At 40.3% G+C, this 15,882-nt stretch overlaps 1 protein-coding gene across 1 annotated transcript; it reads left to right on the top strand.

Annotated features, from left to right (window-relative positions):
• Nucleotides 1–9,023: 9,023 nt before the first annotated feature.
• bglapl (bone gamma-carboxyglutamate (gla) protein, like) lies at nt 9,024–10,839 on the top strand (the record flags this gene model as incomplete). Its single annotated transcript, XM_080722632.1, has 4 exons — nt 9,024–9,084; nt 9,379–9,672; nt 9,924–10,032; nt 10,731–10,839. 4 exons carry the CDS (start codon nt 9,024–9,026, stop codon nt 10,837–10,839), a joined length of 573 nt encoding a protein of 190 aa, XP_080578758.1.
• Nucleotides 10,840–15,882: the final 5,043 nt, after the last annotated feature.

Here is a 15,882-nt window from a genome sequence, read left to right as displayed (position 1 = left end):
GGTGCATGGTAGAACAGAGAATAGCAATGAAATGAGGATGTTAAAATAGCAGCGGATCATAACAGATCAGTGGATATACAGCAGTGCCAGTGCAGCAGCAGCAAAACACAACTCAATGATTTTTCTTGTTTTAAAACTCATTTAAACATTCAAATATAGATGATGATTAAAAAGAAATCTTTGCATGAAATAAGCTTCCTCCAAGCAGCCGGTTAATGTGTCTTATGTGTTGACCCGCAAGGGTTCATGTTAGGGGATAAGATTGCATGGCAGTAGCAGATAAACACTCTTGATAGTAATATATAAGTCAGTAAGTCAGGTCAATATAAATCCAAAATAAAGTTAATGAGATTTGACTTTTCAACATAAGGGTTGAAAACAGACCGTAAAAGATCTATAAAAGAACAACAGATGGGTGCTAGACATCATGAAGGCAAAAGTTTGTTGAGCTGATCCCAAAGAATTCCTTGAAAAAGAGGGAATTTCAGGAACCAGACTGGATAGAGGATAATTAGTGGTGTTGTTCAGCCAAGCGGATAAATCAACCGGAAGAGGGAAAGCACAGGCTGGCACATGGAGCAGCCAGATGGAAATGTGTGGAACTCGCCATCTTAACCACGTAAGCCCTATGGTATACAATACAGCAGTGGTTCTGAACCTTTTCAGGCCAGGGACCCCCAAAATAATCATATTTTAACTGGGGACCCCCCCTCCCACCCTGACGAGCACTATGAGTTGAGGCATTACATTTTGTATAACACGGTTCTATTGTGAAAATAGCCGATCTACATGCTCACAACGCCTCGCAATCGGCTATTTTCACAATTTCTGCCTTTAATATTGGACAATTTGACCAATGTTTAATTTGCCATTTTAGAGGTATTAAAAATTCTTTAAATTGTCACTTTAGAAATGTACACATACCCCCTATACACTTTATGTTGGTTTGTTTACCGTTGAGTGAGAAAACAATGTTGCACTTAAGTTAATCATCTGGGGACCCCTCAAAATAATTTGGGGACCCCCCTGGGGGTCCCGACCCACAGGTTGAGAACCACTGCAATACAGTTCATCGTATGACGAATAGTGAGAATAGCCCATCTACGGTGTACCATTGCACAAAGTGTTGCATCATGATACATTATGAGCTTTTAGATCTGCTATTGTTTTTTTGGATTTTTTTCAGATAACTTTCTCCAAAAGGGCATAGATAGCCGTGGAGGCCATTTGGTATTTCCGAAAATATTTATATAAATTTGAATAAAATGTTTTACCAAAATATGAAAAAAATCTAAAAGCTCATAGTGTATCATGATGCAACACTTTGTGCGATGGTACACCGGGCGTAGATAGGCTATTTTCACTATTCGTCGTACAATGCTTAAGGTTAAGATGGCGAGTTACACGCATTTCCATTAAAATAATTTATATAAATGAATGAATGGGTTTTCTATCTGTGGCATCACTGCTATGCCCTATAATGACATGTCCAAAATAGGGATGCCAAGTTGAAAGTGGTTAAACTTTTCAATGCTTGTGCTGTGGCTGCTATGTAAGCTACAATCACAGCCAAGACAAGCCAAGGGCCTCTACATGTGAGGTCTATGGTGACAGCCAGGGTGATTGATGACAATGTGTTGCAGTTTCTACTCCATAGAAGAAATATAAGGGCTATGATTCAATACACTACAGGTTGATTTTCTAGCACATTCTTTTTAATATGGTTATATTTTGAATGTCAACATGAAGCTATCCAGAGATTAAAAGCAAAAACAAAAAATGTGTAAGACTAACATATATCCATATATAAAACAAGCTTTGCCCCCCAGCGAAAATGTGAAACCTAGTTACCAACAGATTAAACATTCAATTGTTATATAGCACACACGTGATGTAGTGGATGGACTTCAGCAGTCGTATAACTATTATTAGCAGTATAATTTAAGGTATTTATTATGGCTATAGCTACAGTACCAGTCACAGAGAGTTGAAAATCACTATCTATCGCTATCGCTCTCAGACTGCCAGGTCCATATAAACTCAATCGATTTTACTTTGCGGTTTTTGATAAACAGCACCTGTTGATTTCAGTTGACCAACCATATGGTCCTTAAGAGTCTCCCTCTGACTAATGGTTTGGACACATTCTTTATGGGTCGAGAGTAAAAATACCTTTTTCGGTTTTTAATTATTATTTCTTTATGAAAAGGCTGATGCACACCTCAAAGGTTGGTTGACAGGTGCGCGTCTCTGATAATAAAATCAAAGAAGGGGACCCGCACATACCGCACATTGTAAAGAACTTGCAAAAAAGAAAAGTAGCTTTATTTCGACGTTTCGGTCATTTAGACCTTCATCAGGACAGACAATAATTATTATTTTAAAAGATTTTCAAAAAGAAAATGTTAATCATTTTTCAAAAGAATTTCAAGAAATTTCATAAATAAAAAGGCACCTTTAAGAAGTAGTGAAAATAGCAGATCTACAAGCTCACAATGTATTTCATCATCGCAACATGTTGTGGGGAGACATCACATTTCTCTTTTGGGTACCATGCTAAAATGTTTGGGAACCAGTGGTCTATCTGATAAAGTAGTTGATTGTCATTGCGTCAAATGACCATGCAATAACATGTGAAGAATGATGCTTATGCAGTTGAGAGAGCCAAGTAGGGTTTTATATTTGTGCTCTGGATTGGATTATTGATACTAGGACCTTGCCCGGGGGTGTGCACACACAGTATGTGGAGTCTCAGAAGTAATGTTGGAGAACCCAGACGTATCAGTGATGTCAGTCATCTCCAAATTTGGGCATTGTTTCAGCATGCAGATGTTACCATGGTGGCAACGCATGCGCAGTACAGGCAGCGCGTTTCAGTGATGTCAGAAATGTGTCCTATGCCCCTATGTGGTATTCCGTGTCCAGGCCATGATGTGATGTCAGCACTATGACGTCAGAGTACTATAATAGACCAGTGTTTCTCAACCTTTTTTCTGCATGGGCACACTTTTCATGTCCCAAGAATCCATGGGAACACCAACATAATACGGGGGTGTAAATATCGTCACTGTCGGGAAGAAACCTTGTATCTCCAAATTTGTACGTTTCTTCGCAAAGTAAAGCCCTGCTTCATCATACAAAGCTGTCGCACAACAGTAGTGAAAACAGCAGATCTACAAGCACACAACGCCTCGCACTGCGAGGCGTTGTGTGCTTGTAGATCAGCTGTTTTCACTAGTTTAAATCATTTTTAAAATGATAAATACAATACTGGCTTTCAAGCAGTTTCAAGGGGCACACTTGACCCTTCTCAGGGGCACACCAAAGGTTCCCAGGCACAGTGGTTGAGAAACACTGCTATAGACAGAGGGTGGACAGACAGACATTTCATAAATCTCACAGACTAGACCGGTGCCCGTTGGGCAGAATATGCACCACTGACGTCCAGTCGTGCAATACCTGTTGTACCCGTCTGACAGACGGGCGTCTGTCTGCCTGTGTCCCTTTCATGCCCATACATTATATGTAGATCTCTCATCTCTGTCTGTCTGGCTCTCTTTTATGACCATTGACCATATACCGGTATGATGTTTCGTGTCCAGGCCAGTCTGTACTCTATGATGTCAGAGTACTGTAGTCAGACATCAGACAGACACTTGTAGTTATTAGATATACAGGTACAGTATGTGTTATTGGAACTTCATTCGTCATATTTATTATTGTGAAATTGAAGCAAAGCATTTTAAGCGTTCTTTAGGACGTGAGCCCTTTTAGTTTGCACGTCATAGCCTACAGGTTTCTATCTCCCGGGCTTAGCCTGCCGGCTGAATGATTTATTAGGGATTGCTATCATATCAGCCACTACTACACATGTACTGGGTCAAACGGATAAAGGTCAGTCCAATCATAACAGCACCATTACTCCATATTTTTCTTCTTTCTTATATTAACCACTTGAACCCTAGTGTCCATTCTGAGAACTTTAGCCAAAAGATCTACAAGCTCACAACGCCTCGCGCTGCGAGGCGTTGTGAGCTTGTAGATCGGCTATTTTCAGCAAAGAGCCTTGGTGTAGGGTTAGTGCAGAGTGAAAGGTCAAGTTTATTAAGTATTGACGGTTCAAGTGGTTAAATATCTGAAAACACAAATTGAAATGAATCCAAAATACACTGATGATTGTGCTGTCAAACAATGAAACTATATGGAATCTCTGAAAAGGTTGTGGGGGTCCCTGCTTCATCTCTCTCTCAACTAAGGGGTCCTTATCCTGAAAACGTTGAAGACCCCTGGTCTAAAGGACAACAGCATTTGTTTTAAAGAATGTCCATATTCAGTTTCAACCTTTTTTGTAAGTCATTCCAGTCTCTGGCTGCAGCAGACTGAAAAGACGGCAAATCGAGCACAGATTGTTTTAGGGACCTTCAGCAGAATCAAACAAGCAGAACTGGTGTTGTACAGAGCAGAGATGAGGCATGCAGTCGTTGACACTAATGGATGGGGGGACAAACCAAGGTGTGTGCGTGCCTCCGTGCATGCGTATTGCGTACGTGCGTGCGTGACCATGTTGGAAGTGGGTTTCGACCACAGTCTGGAAGTGGCATTCCTTACCAAGCTGCTAAAGTACCAACGTCTTAAGGATGCTATTACTGTATACAGCTTCGTTACAAATGTAAACGGCTTGTGTTCATATTTGGAAGCCTCTGTAATATCCATACATTTGTTGTGAGAGGCCTGCAGAATGCAGGAATGCCCAAGTCAAGAGCTAAGGCATAATGTCTGTGATAATTGGCAGTCGCCACATATGGAGGAGACGATGGCGATGCTTCCTGTATCTGTGATCTGTATCCTGAAACAATTATTGATGAGTTTCCCAAGTTTGTGAATCTACTTCTGTTTGTGTTCAAGAATTTCTTGTTAAATGTCAACACAAATAAAGATCTTGTCTGGTCTGGTGCAGGCAGGGTTAACACCTACACAGCCGGGTTTGTCTGTTGAGAACCACTGCTCTAAAGTAATTACAGCTGATGCCACTCTGTGCATGAGTCCATGACACTTAAATACTTGGCCATGAAAGCCTGAGATGCCTGGTGAAATTAAAAGTGAAAAGTGAAACTCATGAAGAACGTGAAAGTTTGGCAAATCAACATTGTTCTTACTTGTGAAGCGACTATTTATAAAGGTTGCTGTACGAGGCTTGGACCATTACCACACTAAGACATGCACACAGGCAGGCAGACCCGTTTAGTGCAGCCTCACCACAGAACATCACCACATTGTAAATTGTGTGGCTTCAATCACAGGCAGCACATACCGGTAGAGTAACCTAATATTGACAAAGATTGGACAGGGAGGCGACACAGTTATTACTCACCCTAGGATAAAGTTACAAATAAATAAATAAATAATTAAGATAAATATTTTAATAATATAAATACAGTCTATCACGAATGGGAGTATGAATGCGTATGTGCATGGTCGTCTATCAACTGTTAGTTTCATCCATGAATATGTGTACACATTTACATAATGTATGGTCTAACAGTTATCCCAACAAGGAAGCATAAGGTCAATTGTTCAGCAGTGTAGAGTGTAGACCATGTCAAATGGTTATCTATGTCTGTATTGTTTTAATTTAATTGAAACATTGTTATACTCTAAAATTAATATGAACTATTAACTAGCTGCAGGAAAAACTGGTGATGATAAGAATGATAATAATGAACAGCAAAAAATCTGTTACAACCTACACAACAAACCATCAACTTACCCCAATAATTCCTACCAAACCCTCCCTCATTCTATGTCATCCAGGTGCTCCACAAATCATTCTAATTCGACCAGTAATAAGTCCATTACTGGAAAGAAAATGGATTTCTCTGGTTATAGTTGTCATGGGTTTAGCTCAGATTGTTTTGGGGATAATGACAATATTTTTGGACAGCTGACTCAAGACAGCGGTTCATAACATCAGCAGGTATCACTACACATACAGCGGCTGGCTACTGCATGTAAGCTCTGGAGGTTGATGCTTTTAGCCATGAACTCTCATAAGGACATGAGTGAGACGGTGGTTTAGTTAGCATTTCTCTCAATGCATTCCTGCGTGTGGTCATGTGGGAGTATCATTATACTACAATGGGTCAACTAGACAGCTGTTTCAGGGTTCTGTTTGTGTTGTCCTTGTGTTGTATGTATACTACTGTACTTTGTACAGTAGGGCATACAGTATGCTGAGCATGAGCATTTACAACTTTGCAAATTATAAACTCCCAGGATATAGCCAAATACCTTTGTTTAATTACTGTGCTCAACATTGATTGCATGCAAACACGGTTCTTCATGCATGTATCCATTTCAGTAATATTCCTCTATACATGAGATGGAAGAAAAGATGATCAACAATATTAACAGAAATGCCGAAAAACTCCAGAGTAAACATACAGTAATACATTTTCCAATCTAGTGTACTGCCTAAACAATAGCTTCTTCATTGCAGGCTACTCAGTGGTTTATCACTATACAAGCTTATACAGATTATTGCAAAGACCTCACATTTAGAAAAAACATTTAGAATAAATGAATAGTGAATATAAATGGGTATAAGCACTAATTGTAGGTTTGGTCAAAAGTCTTTGTCCCAGTTCTCTATTCCACATAATTCCCATCCTGACACTCTATTTTATTGTCCAGGAAACAGAAGAGTCAGGACAATAAAACAAATTTCTTTCTAAATCACACGATAATGTCTTACATACGCTGTGAAGTCAGAGTTGCTTTATTGTTCTAGACCTGTGATGTTGCGATGTTTACTTGTAACATAAAAGAAGCTGTTAATTAGCATGAGCTGCCTGACAGCCAGTGCTGTCTGCAGTACAATTGCCACAGTTGTGTAAAACCTAAACTCCAAACTAGGACCAAGGCCTATAAAGAAAGTGAGCATTCCTCGTGTGTCTAGATTACTATGTGGCTTGGACGTGCCCAGCATGTGATTTCAAACAATAAGACACTGAGCAAATCCAAATGCAGGGAGGACGTACTGTAGAACCTGTATTTTCTGCCCGACTGGGGATGTTGTGGCAAATGTTTTCTCAAACTGTGTTACCCCACAAAAATGGACGCTGGACTAGACATTGAAATTACACCCCTGAGAGTCCAAAACAAACCCCTTCCACCAAGAATAACGACAGACTGTGAAGCAAGATTGACAGCAATGGCCTTTCTACATTAGCCAAGGCTGGCTTCTCAGTGTATGACCGAAGAAGAAGCTGGGGCCCTCCGAATACTATGGCAAATGTATACGCTCTTGGAGATGGTCCATTGGCTATGGAGATGGTATTTAACTTGCAATATGGCTTAGGTCCAAACCATATGGAACATTTTAATCAAAAATCCCAATTTGAATACACACTCGGAGTGTAAAGTTTGCATTCAAACCCGCACATTTGCTGTGCATTCAGCATACACGAATAGCATGCATGTGCAGAAATACATCCTTCAAGTGTGGCTGTGCAGAGGGTGGCTGGTTGATATAGACTCAGTAAACTGGTCGTAGCCGGGGAAGGACCTGGCCGAGGCCTGGTCTGAATCTTTATATAGAGACTGGCTGTGGTTCTGGTGGGACACTGCAACACTCTAATTAAACTCTGTCGCATAACGATCTTGCGGTGCTATCCCCCGTTACTCGATTAGTAGCGTTTGGTTGACCCAGGCTATAGTTTGGGGTTTGTGGGGGTGGGAGATCACGTTTGGGGTAAGGACTATAGCAACATAACAGCAGGAGCAGAACTGGCAACCCTAATGCCCCGGGACTCTGTTCAACCACATGAACCCTGGCACCCCTGTTTGTGGGGTGAACATTCTGCAAAAATAGCAGATCTACAAGCTCACAGCGCGGCACTCGGTGCCGCGCTGTGAGCTTGTATATCTGCTATTTTTCACTGGTTAAAGCATTCAATAATTCTTGACCTAAATGGGTTCTAATGCCCCGGGACTTTGCTCCACCACATGAACCCTAGCACCCCTGTTTGTGGGGTGAACATTCTGCAAAAAATAGCCGATCTGCAAGCTCATGAGGTGTTGCGATGCAGTGCAATTGTGAGCTTGTGGATCAGCTATTTTGTCGAGGAGATTTGGTCGTAGAGGACAAAGAGGAGGGGACCGAATAATAGAACCCTGGGGGACCCCGGTCAATGATGTGTATAGGATGATAAAACTTCAGTCACATTCTACTGTATTTTGAAAGAATACAGAGAAAACAATGGTTCTGACCCCAGTTAGTGGTATACGTGTATTGTCCACAACATCAAAATACATTTAACGTTTGATTGATTTTGCCAGAGAATAGACTTGACATAAAAATGCTGGGATACATATTTAGAATGTCCTGAGAAATGCCACATATACCCAATGCTAAACCAGATGGAAATGAATACTGTCTAGTTTTATATGACATCTCTGGATGTTTTATTCTCCATCTGACTGTAACAGACAGATAAGTGCCGGCTAAAGCTTTTTTTGTTGTTGTTCATGCTTGTGTGTGTGTGTGTGCGTGCGTGCGTGCATGCATGCGCGTGAGGAGATTCCTATACCCCATGCAAAACGTTTACATGTGGATGCTATCTTTGTCTCACATCCCCATTTGTTGTTGTTATTTTTATAGCCTCCAATGTACACGCATGCTACACACATGTAGCTCGAAAAGCCTCCCGAATGCTTGTGGCCGTGTAAGTTTATGTGTGGGTGAAGGAGAGTTTTTGGCCTCCTGTGCCAGTGATGTGTGGGTGTTCATGTGAGAGATCCTGCTGAGTGGCGGCGGAAGCATTGACATTGGATCCTCTGGCCAATCGCATGGTCATCCCTGTGTGGGTCAGGGTTGGAGGGGGCAGACCGTAGTATATATTGACCCTGAATGGACAGAAGGAAGCAGAAGGATCCATCCAAAGCAAAAGAGAAGGCAAAGTAAACTCGCAAGAGCCCACGACCAATCAGCCAAGTGTGCAACAAGACTCTGACTCTGCAGCATCATGAAGACTCTGACTCTCCTCGCCCTCTGCACAGTGCTGTCAGTGTGCTGGTCCATGGGAGGTAAGAACGGCATCCTCAGTGATGAACTCTACAGCAGTGTTTCTCAAAGTGGATTCCAGGGACTTTCTAGGTTCCTTTATGGGGGTCTAAATTGACCCTTACGTAAGTTTATAACTTTGACAGTGTACACATTGAACCAAATTTGCTTCCATTTGTACACTGTCAAAGTTAAGGGGAGTTTGAGAAACACTGCTCTACAGCATGATGCAGAGGTTCATTCTCCATGTTGTTTAGAATGACATAAATCCTCTGCTCAAAGTTTATCTCATAGGATTTCCCTCCCTCTCTCCTCAGTGTATGTGGAAGTGGAACCCGAGGTTGTCGTGGACGCCTCTGCCGACGTGGCCGCTGATCCTGGAGCTGCTGACACCTCGGCTGCCTCATCATCGGCCTCAGACTCTGACTCGTCCTCCGCTTCGTCCTCCTCTTCAGAGTCCGACTCTGCGTCGTCTTCTTCTTCTTCAGAGTCCAACTCGGCTTCATCGTCTGCATCTGACTCAGGCGGCTCAGACTCCTCCGCATCTGATTCTGCCTCATCTTCCTCTTCTTCTTCCTCCTCCTCTTCATCAGAGTCAGCCAGTGCTGAAGGTAGGCCAGTCTTGTCTTTGTTGATGTCCTTTTATGTTTGGTCATGATTGTTATACAGTATTCTCTACGGAGTTTGTTCAGGAGAGTGACACACAACCATCGGGCAGTGCAACATTCAGTGAGCTCAGGTTATGTTGGGGATATATTAGCTGGTTGCCCGGAGAGGTCTTAAGTGCAACTGAGTTGTTTTGGGAAAATGCTAAAGTATGGGATCATGAGTTTAAAGTTAACTGTTAAATATGCTTCCCTAGCTGCCGGGGTGATTATGAAGAGAGATTTGGCTGCTGTTCTTCTGAGGAGCAGAAGGGCTGCTCCTCGGAGCAGAAGGGCTGCTCCTCTCACTCTTCTCCAAATGGAAAGGTATTATTTTATATAAATATTGTTCATATTTAATTTACAATGTCTATAAAAATGTTTGGAACCACCAAACATACAATCAGTGATTCTCAAACGTGTTAAGTTCACGAACTCACCTAATTATTTTTGAACCCTCTCAGAGTTACAGACCTATAAAGGTCCATTTGGTCGATAACTATCAATAATTTAGCCGGGGACCCCCTGAGACCCCCTGAAGGACTCCTGGGGGGAACCCACTTTGAGAACCAGTGCTGTACACCACAGGCTGGCCTCATTGAACAACAACATCTTCATGCTGACAGCACAGACTGTACAGCTGCTAAGCATTTGGCAAGCCATGCAGCTGCATTTTATATGGCAACTATTCAAGTACAGTATGGGTTCGTTCAAAATAGACTTCCTGTTGGCATGCGTGGTATTACAGTTAAGGAAATTTAAATCACTACCTGAGGTCAAGCTATGTTTTTACCCTGCATTTACTGGTGTGAAAAACACACAAAAAAACACCACATGGCTATAATTATTATATGTTACAGTAAAAACATCTACGTAGATTATAATATGAGTTAAACGGGAATACCACTCATTTTCAACATTCTGTGTTGCCTAGAACTGGAGGATTGAGAGTTGAAAATGAGCACCCATCTGTGTGCAGGATAAATTGATGATCTCCTTCTGACATTTGGTTCTCTACCTTCCAGCCTGAGAGAGGTGTGTGAGCTCAACGTTGGCTGCGATGAGATGGCGGAGACAACGGGCATCGTGGCAGCGTACCAGGCATACTACGGGCCCGTCCCCTACTATTACTAAGCTAAAAGACTGTTCTATATTATCCACACATATGAACTGCTAAAACTGAATGCCCTCCGTCACACTGCCATTGTGTAGCTACATGCACAGAGAATGGCACAACCAACGTCCCCTGGGTCCAGAAAAGGAGCAGAAAACCCAAAAGTGGTTGTGATCCTATAGAAAGAATCTGAAATGTCGAGGGTTAAGTATAGGAGCTCTCAAAATGCTGATTGTCACTTGCTGTTACGGGTGTTTATCACAAGGCAATGCTTTTTCCCCAAGCTTTTGTAATATTGAGGAGAATGAGGCACATGCACACGAGGGCCTGTGATCTGAATCATACAGCCCACAAAAGTAGAGTAAATTATTCTACACAACGAATGGTGCTAAAACTACAATGTATTGTATTATCGTGTGTCAATATTGTTTTTATATAAAATCATTTAGTAGTACTGTTACTGTGGTAGTAGTGGTAGTATTGCTGGTTTTAGTAGTAGTAGTAGTAGTAGTAGTAGTAGTAGTAGTAGTAGTAGTAGTAGTAGTAGTAGTAGTAGTAGTAGTAGTAGTAGGCTAATAATAGTAGGCTAGTAGTAGTAGTAGTAGTAGTAATAATATTTGTGTAAAATGTAAAACCATAATTCAATTTGAATTTGGATTTGAAAATAAATGAGTTTGTATTCAAATTGAAACTGGCATTAATGGCTGATTTACATTAAAATAAATTACACAGTTACCTAATTAGGGGATTATTACCTAATAATATGTATATAGTAGTTATTTTTATATTTGGCCGTCATGGAGAAAATTAAGGCCCTTAAATCAATAGACACATTACTGTACATAGGGCCTGCATTTTGTGCCAATACCACATTTCACCACTAGATGGTAAAGTTTTCCCAAATTATTTAATTTGTTGAATATGGGGTAACTTATTAGGCCTATCTTTGTTTGAAGAAGCAATAATAATATGTGTGGAGTAATGCAGTTATTGGCTAAATGCCTAAATTGTAAATAGTAATTGTAGTTATTGTGGACACTGTTATTTACCACAAGGATAACTTTTGAGTGAAACAGATGTTAGATATTTTTGTCTTTTTGATGTATGTATGATGTATGAATAAAACAAAATAAAAATCCATATCCCTGTTACGACTGTTTCTTTTCTCAAAAGGGTGTTCAAGGGGTTTAATGTCTTAGATTAGATTATTTTTGCTGATTCATAAAGGCCTACAGTTTGTAGCCTATATCTATTGCTGCTGTAAACATTTTCAACTGAAACTGACACACTTACTGTACCATCAGAGATTAATTACTGTACATCTCATCTTTCTTTATTAGATCTGTACAGTATACAGTCTTTCACCAAAGCCCTAATATCTATTTTTATTAGGCCTACTGTCATAAAGACACACACACACACACACACACACACACACACACACACACACACACACACACACACACACACACACACACACACACACACACACACACACACACACACACAGAGAGAGAGAGAGAGAGAGAGAGAGAGAGAGAGAGAGAGAATTTACAAATCTATTGTATCCATCATGCCTAGGAATTCATTCCTGAGCCTCATAGGCCTATAGTATAATATTTCTAGTAATGCTTGAATCTTCTGTACAACGGGTGGTCCAGGGACCTCAGGGGTCTTTGAGGGGGTCCAGGCGGGAGCGGAGTCCCCAGCATATTGAGGAAGCAACATGTTCCATTACGGCTATTTAATAAATATTTTTGAAAAGTTTTAGAGCTTATAGATCTATTTTATATATACACTGTGTGTATATATATATATATATATATATATATATATATATATATATATATATATATATATATATATATAACATATTTTGAAATGGGGGGTTTACAGCCAAAAACATATCAATGTGTGGGTCCTGTTTGAGAAACACTGCAGTAGGCTATTATTCACATCATTAACAGCAGGTGTGTCATGTTATTATGCTTAAAGGAGTAGTTCCAAAATGAAAATGTTTCTAACTTTCTATTGATTACTCACGCCATGGAGACATGAGTTCAATAATATTTTTAGTTTTTTGTCGCATTCCTAAGACAAAAAATTGATTATAGTAAACTTACCCTGGTGGTTTCCCCATCCAGTGCCATGCATTTGGGTCTGGGTCCCCATTCAGGGCCATGCATTTGGGTCCTCATCCGGAATCAATGGGGGAAAATTTACTATAATCACATTTTTGTCTTAGGAATGCGACAAATACAAAAAAATATTATTGAACTCAAGTCTCCATGGCATGAGTAATCAATAGACAAAAAGGGATTTTGGGGGTGAACTACTCCTTTAACTATGCTGAAGCCATAGGTCAGGGGCAACTTTGATGATGGTGAGGGCCACTATATTTCCTTCACTCCAGAGGTCCACATTGCATATTGCTACGTCCTACTTTGTCATTCTAGTATCTCATACAAAAGAAGCAAAAATGGCAGATCAACAAGCTCAAACCGCATCGCAGCGCGATGCATAGATCGGCTATTTTTGCTTCTTTTCAAATGGAATCCTGAATTCTTTTTTGTTATTTTTTAATTGGAATCCTGAAATGTAACATTTTGATTTAATTTCAAACACATTTTATTATATACTCATGTTAACTTTATGAACATACATACAAATACATTGGACATAAAAAAAAAACATTTTAATACTACTATACTAGTCATTAAGCTACTAATATAGACTGATGGAATTAAAGCAGATCATGTTTGGAATTGTAAAAGCTGTAGGTGTAATCAGTATTCTGGTATTAACCTGTGGGCCGCATTAACTGAAGTTAACCAGTTGCCCATGTATGCCATAGGTCCAACTCGCCATGCATGGCACACCCTGCCATAATGCAGCCTATAAACTGTAGATCAAACTCTACATACTTTATCATAATATGCAGGAAATTGCAGGAAATGGTTGATAGGGTTCTTTACTGTTAATATTTTGAGTACCAGGAGGGAGATAAGGTCCATCATAAAGATATGGTGTCACTCAGAACAGGGAGTGATGGCCTAGTGAGCAGGTAACTATCACTAGAATGTTATCATGTACATAATGGCATAGTTCTGACTCTTTCGGTTTAATGGAGTTCAAAATCAACAGTAACCTATCCTCACCCCGGTATACACACGCACACACGCACGCACGCACGTACGCACGCACGCACATACGCACGCATGCACATGCACTCTCTCTCTCTGTTTGTACACACATCAGCATGATTCCTATTTCATTACACCACTTGACTGTCACCAGTTTACCATGAGGACAAAGTCTCGTGGTCGTTGTGACATGGGCATCTGGAAAACTATGACTATGTTCCTGATATTGACATAGTGATATTGATCATCTGTCACATGTTCTTCACACATGGCTTTGTTATGTCATGTGACTGTATATTGGGTCAATAATACAGTACCACAACGGAAGCTCACACAGGATTGCTATACAGCAGTTTGTCCCCAACGTGGACAAATAATTGAACATGTTTTAAAATATCCGATCTACAAGCTCACAACACTTCGTGACACGACTGCGAACTTGTAGAATGTTCACCATTTGTCATATGAGTCTGCATGTGTGCCACATGTGAATGAGGGCTCCAGGGAAATACAATAAAACGAAACAAACTCAACACATTGAAAGACAATTTGTATAATCATTCAGATTTTTATTAACACTAGTTATCATATTTATATACAATGTTATGAAATGCACCGCACAATGACACTTTCCGAACCCAACCGGTTAAATTCAAATCTGACAAAAGTGTAAACGCCGACACAAAAATGTGTGTGTGTGTGTGTGTGTGTGTGTGTGTGTGTGTGTGTGTGTGTGTGTGTGTGTGTGTGTGTGTGTGTGTGTGTGTGCGTGTGCACGCGCGTGCGTGTGTGTGTGTGTGCGTGTGAGAGAGAGATGACGAGGATAATGATGATGATCATACACAATACACATATCGTATCTTGTAACGCAAAAGAAAGTAAACATTTGTTGATTTGTCATCTTTCACTCTCTGCCTTGTATCCCATTTGTTCAGTGAACAAATGATAACACAAACTGATAACACAATATGGCATGAGGCCGTGGAGGGAGATAGGAGAATGTGGGGGTTAATGTAAATGATTAACAAAAATGGAAAGCAGTGCTCTGAGACAAATACATGCAGTAAGAACACAATCGTACTCATTTGGAATTTGTCATACGGCCATGGAGTTTCAGCTGAACATCTTCTGTACGACAAAGTGTCAGCAAGAAAATGATAAGAAGACGGATTAACATGACTCAGGGCCAGGCTGTAACAAGTAAGACACATTTGCCCTCAATTAGTTTGATTAAAAAACCTAAAAACCTTTTCTTCAGGCTTTATCCAAACTGCATATTTATTCATCTCTTAAACACAACAATAAACTTTACCTGTTTCAATAACTTAAAATCATACAATAAATTAAGTTAGATGCATAGTCATCTATAGCTTGCCATCCACATATTCCTTGAATACAATTATCCTTTTCATTCACAAAATAACCTATTCTAAAGTTACACCTTAAAACGATGTATTGAGGACATCCGTGTGTCTTTAATTCACAGTAATAAAAATTATTATATCAAAATAACAGCTGGAAAAAAAGTTGTGAACATGAGAGTTTCACTGAAGGAGCATGCCTGTGCATTACTAGACCTGCTTGGCTGGCTTTGTACAGGTTTGATATATATTAGGTGAGTTATTATTACTATTGGAAGATCTACGTCAGTGGTTTTCAACCTTTTCAGGCCGCGACCCCCAAAATAATCATATTTGAGCTGGGGACCCCCCACCCTGCACAAACACTTGGAATTGTGGGAGTTGGCATTACATTTAGTTTGACTCGATCTATTCCATTGTGAAAATAGCAGATCTACATGCGTTGCGAGGCATTGTGAGCATGTAGATCGGCTATTTTCACAATTTCTGCCTCTAACATTTGACAATTTTACCAGTGTTTGACCAGAGGTACTAAAAAGGCTCATTTACTGCCTATGAC

The sequence above is a fragment of the Nannobrachium achirus genome (genome assembly GCF_963921795.1).
Source record: "Nannobrachium achirus genome assembly, chromosome: 3".
NCBI classification, from domain to species: domain Eukaryota; kingdom Metazoa; phylum Chordata; class Actinopteri; order Myctophiformes; family Myctophidae; genus Nannobrachium; species Nannobrachium achirus.
This window is presented reverse-complemented; position numbering and strand designations above follow the sequence as displayed.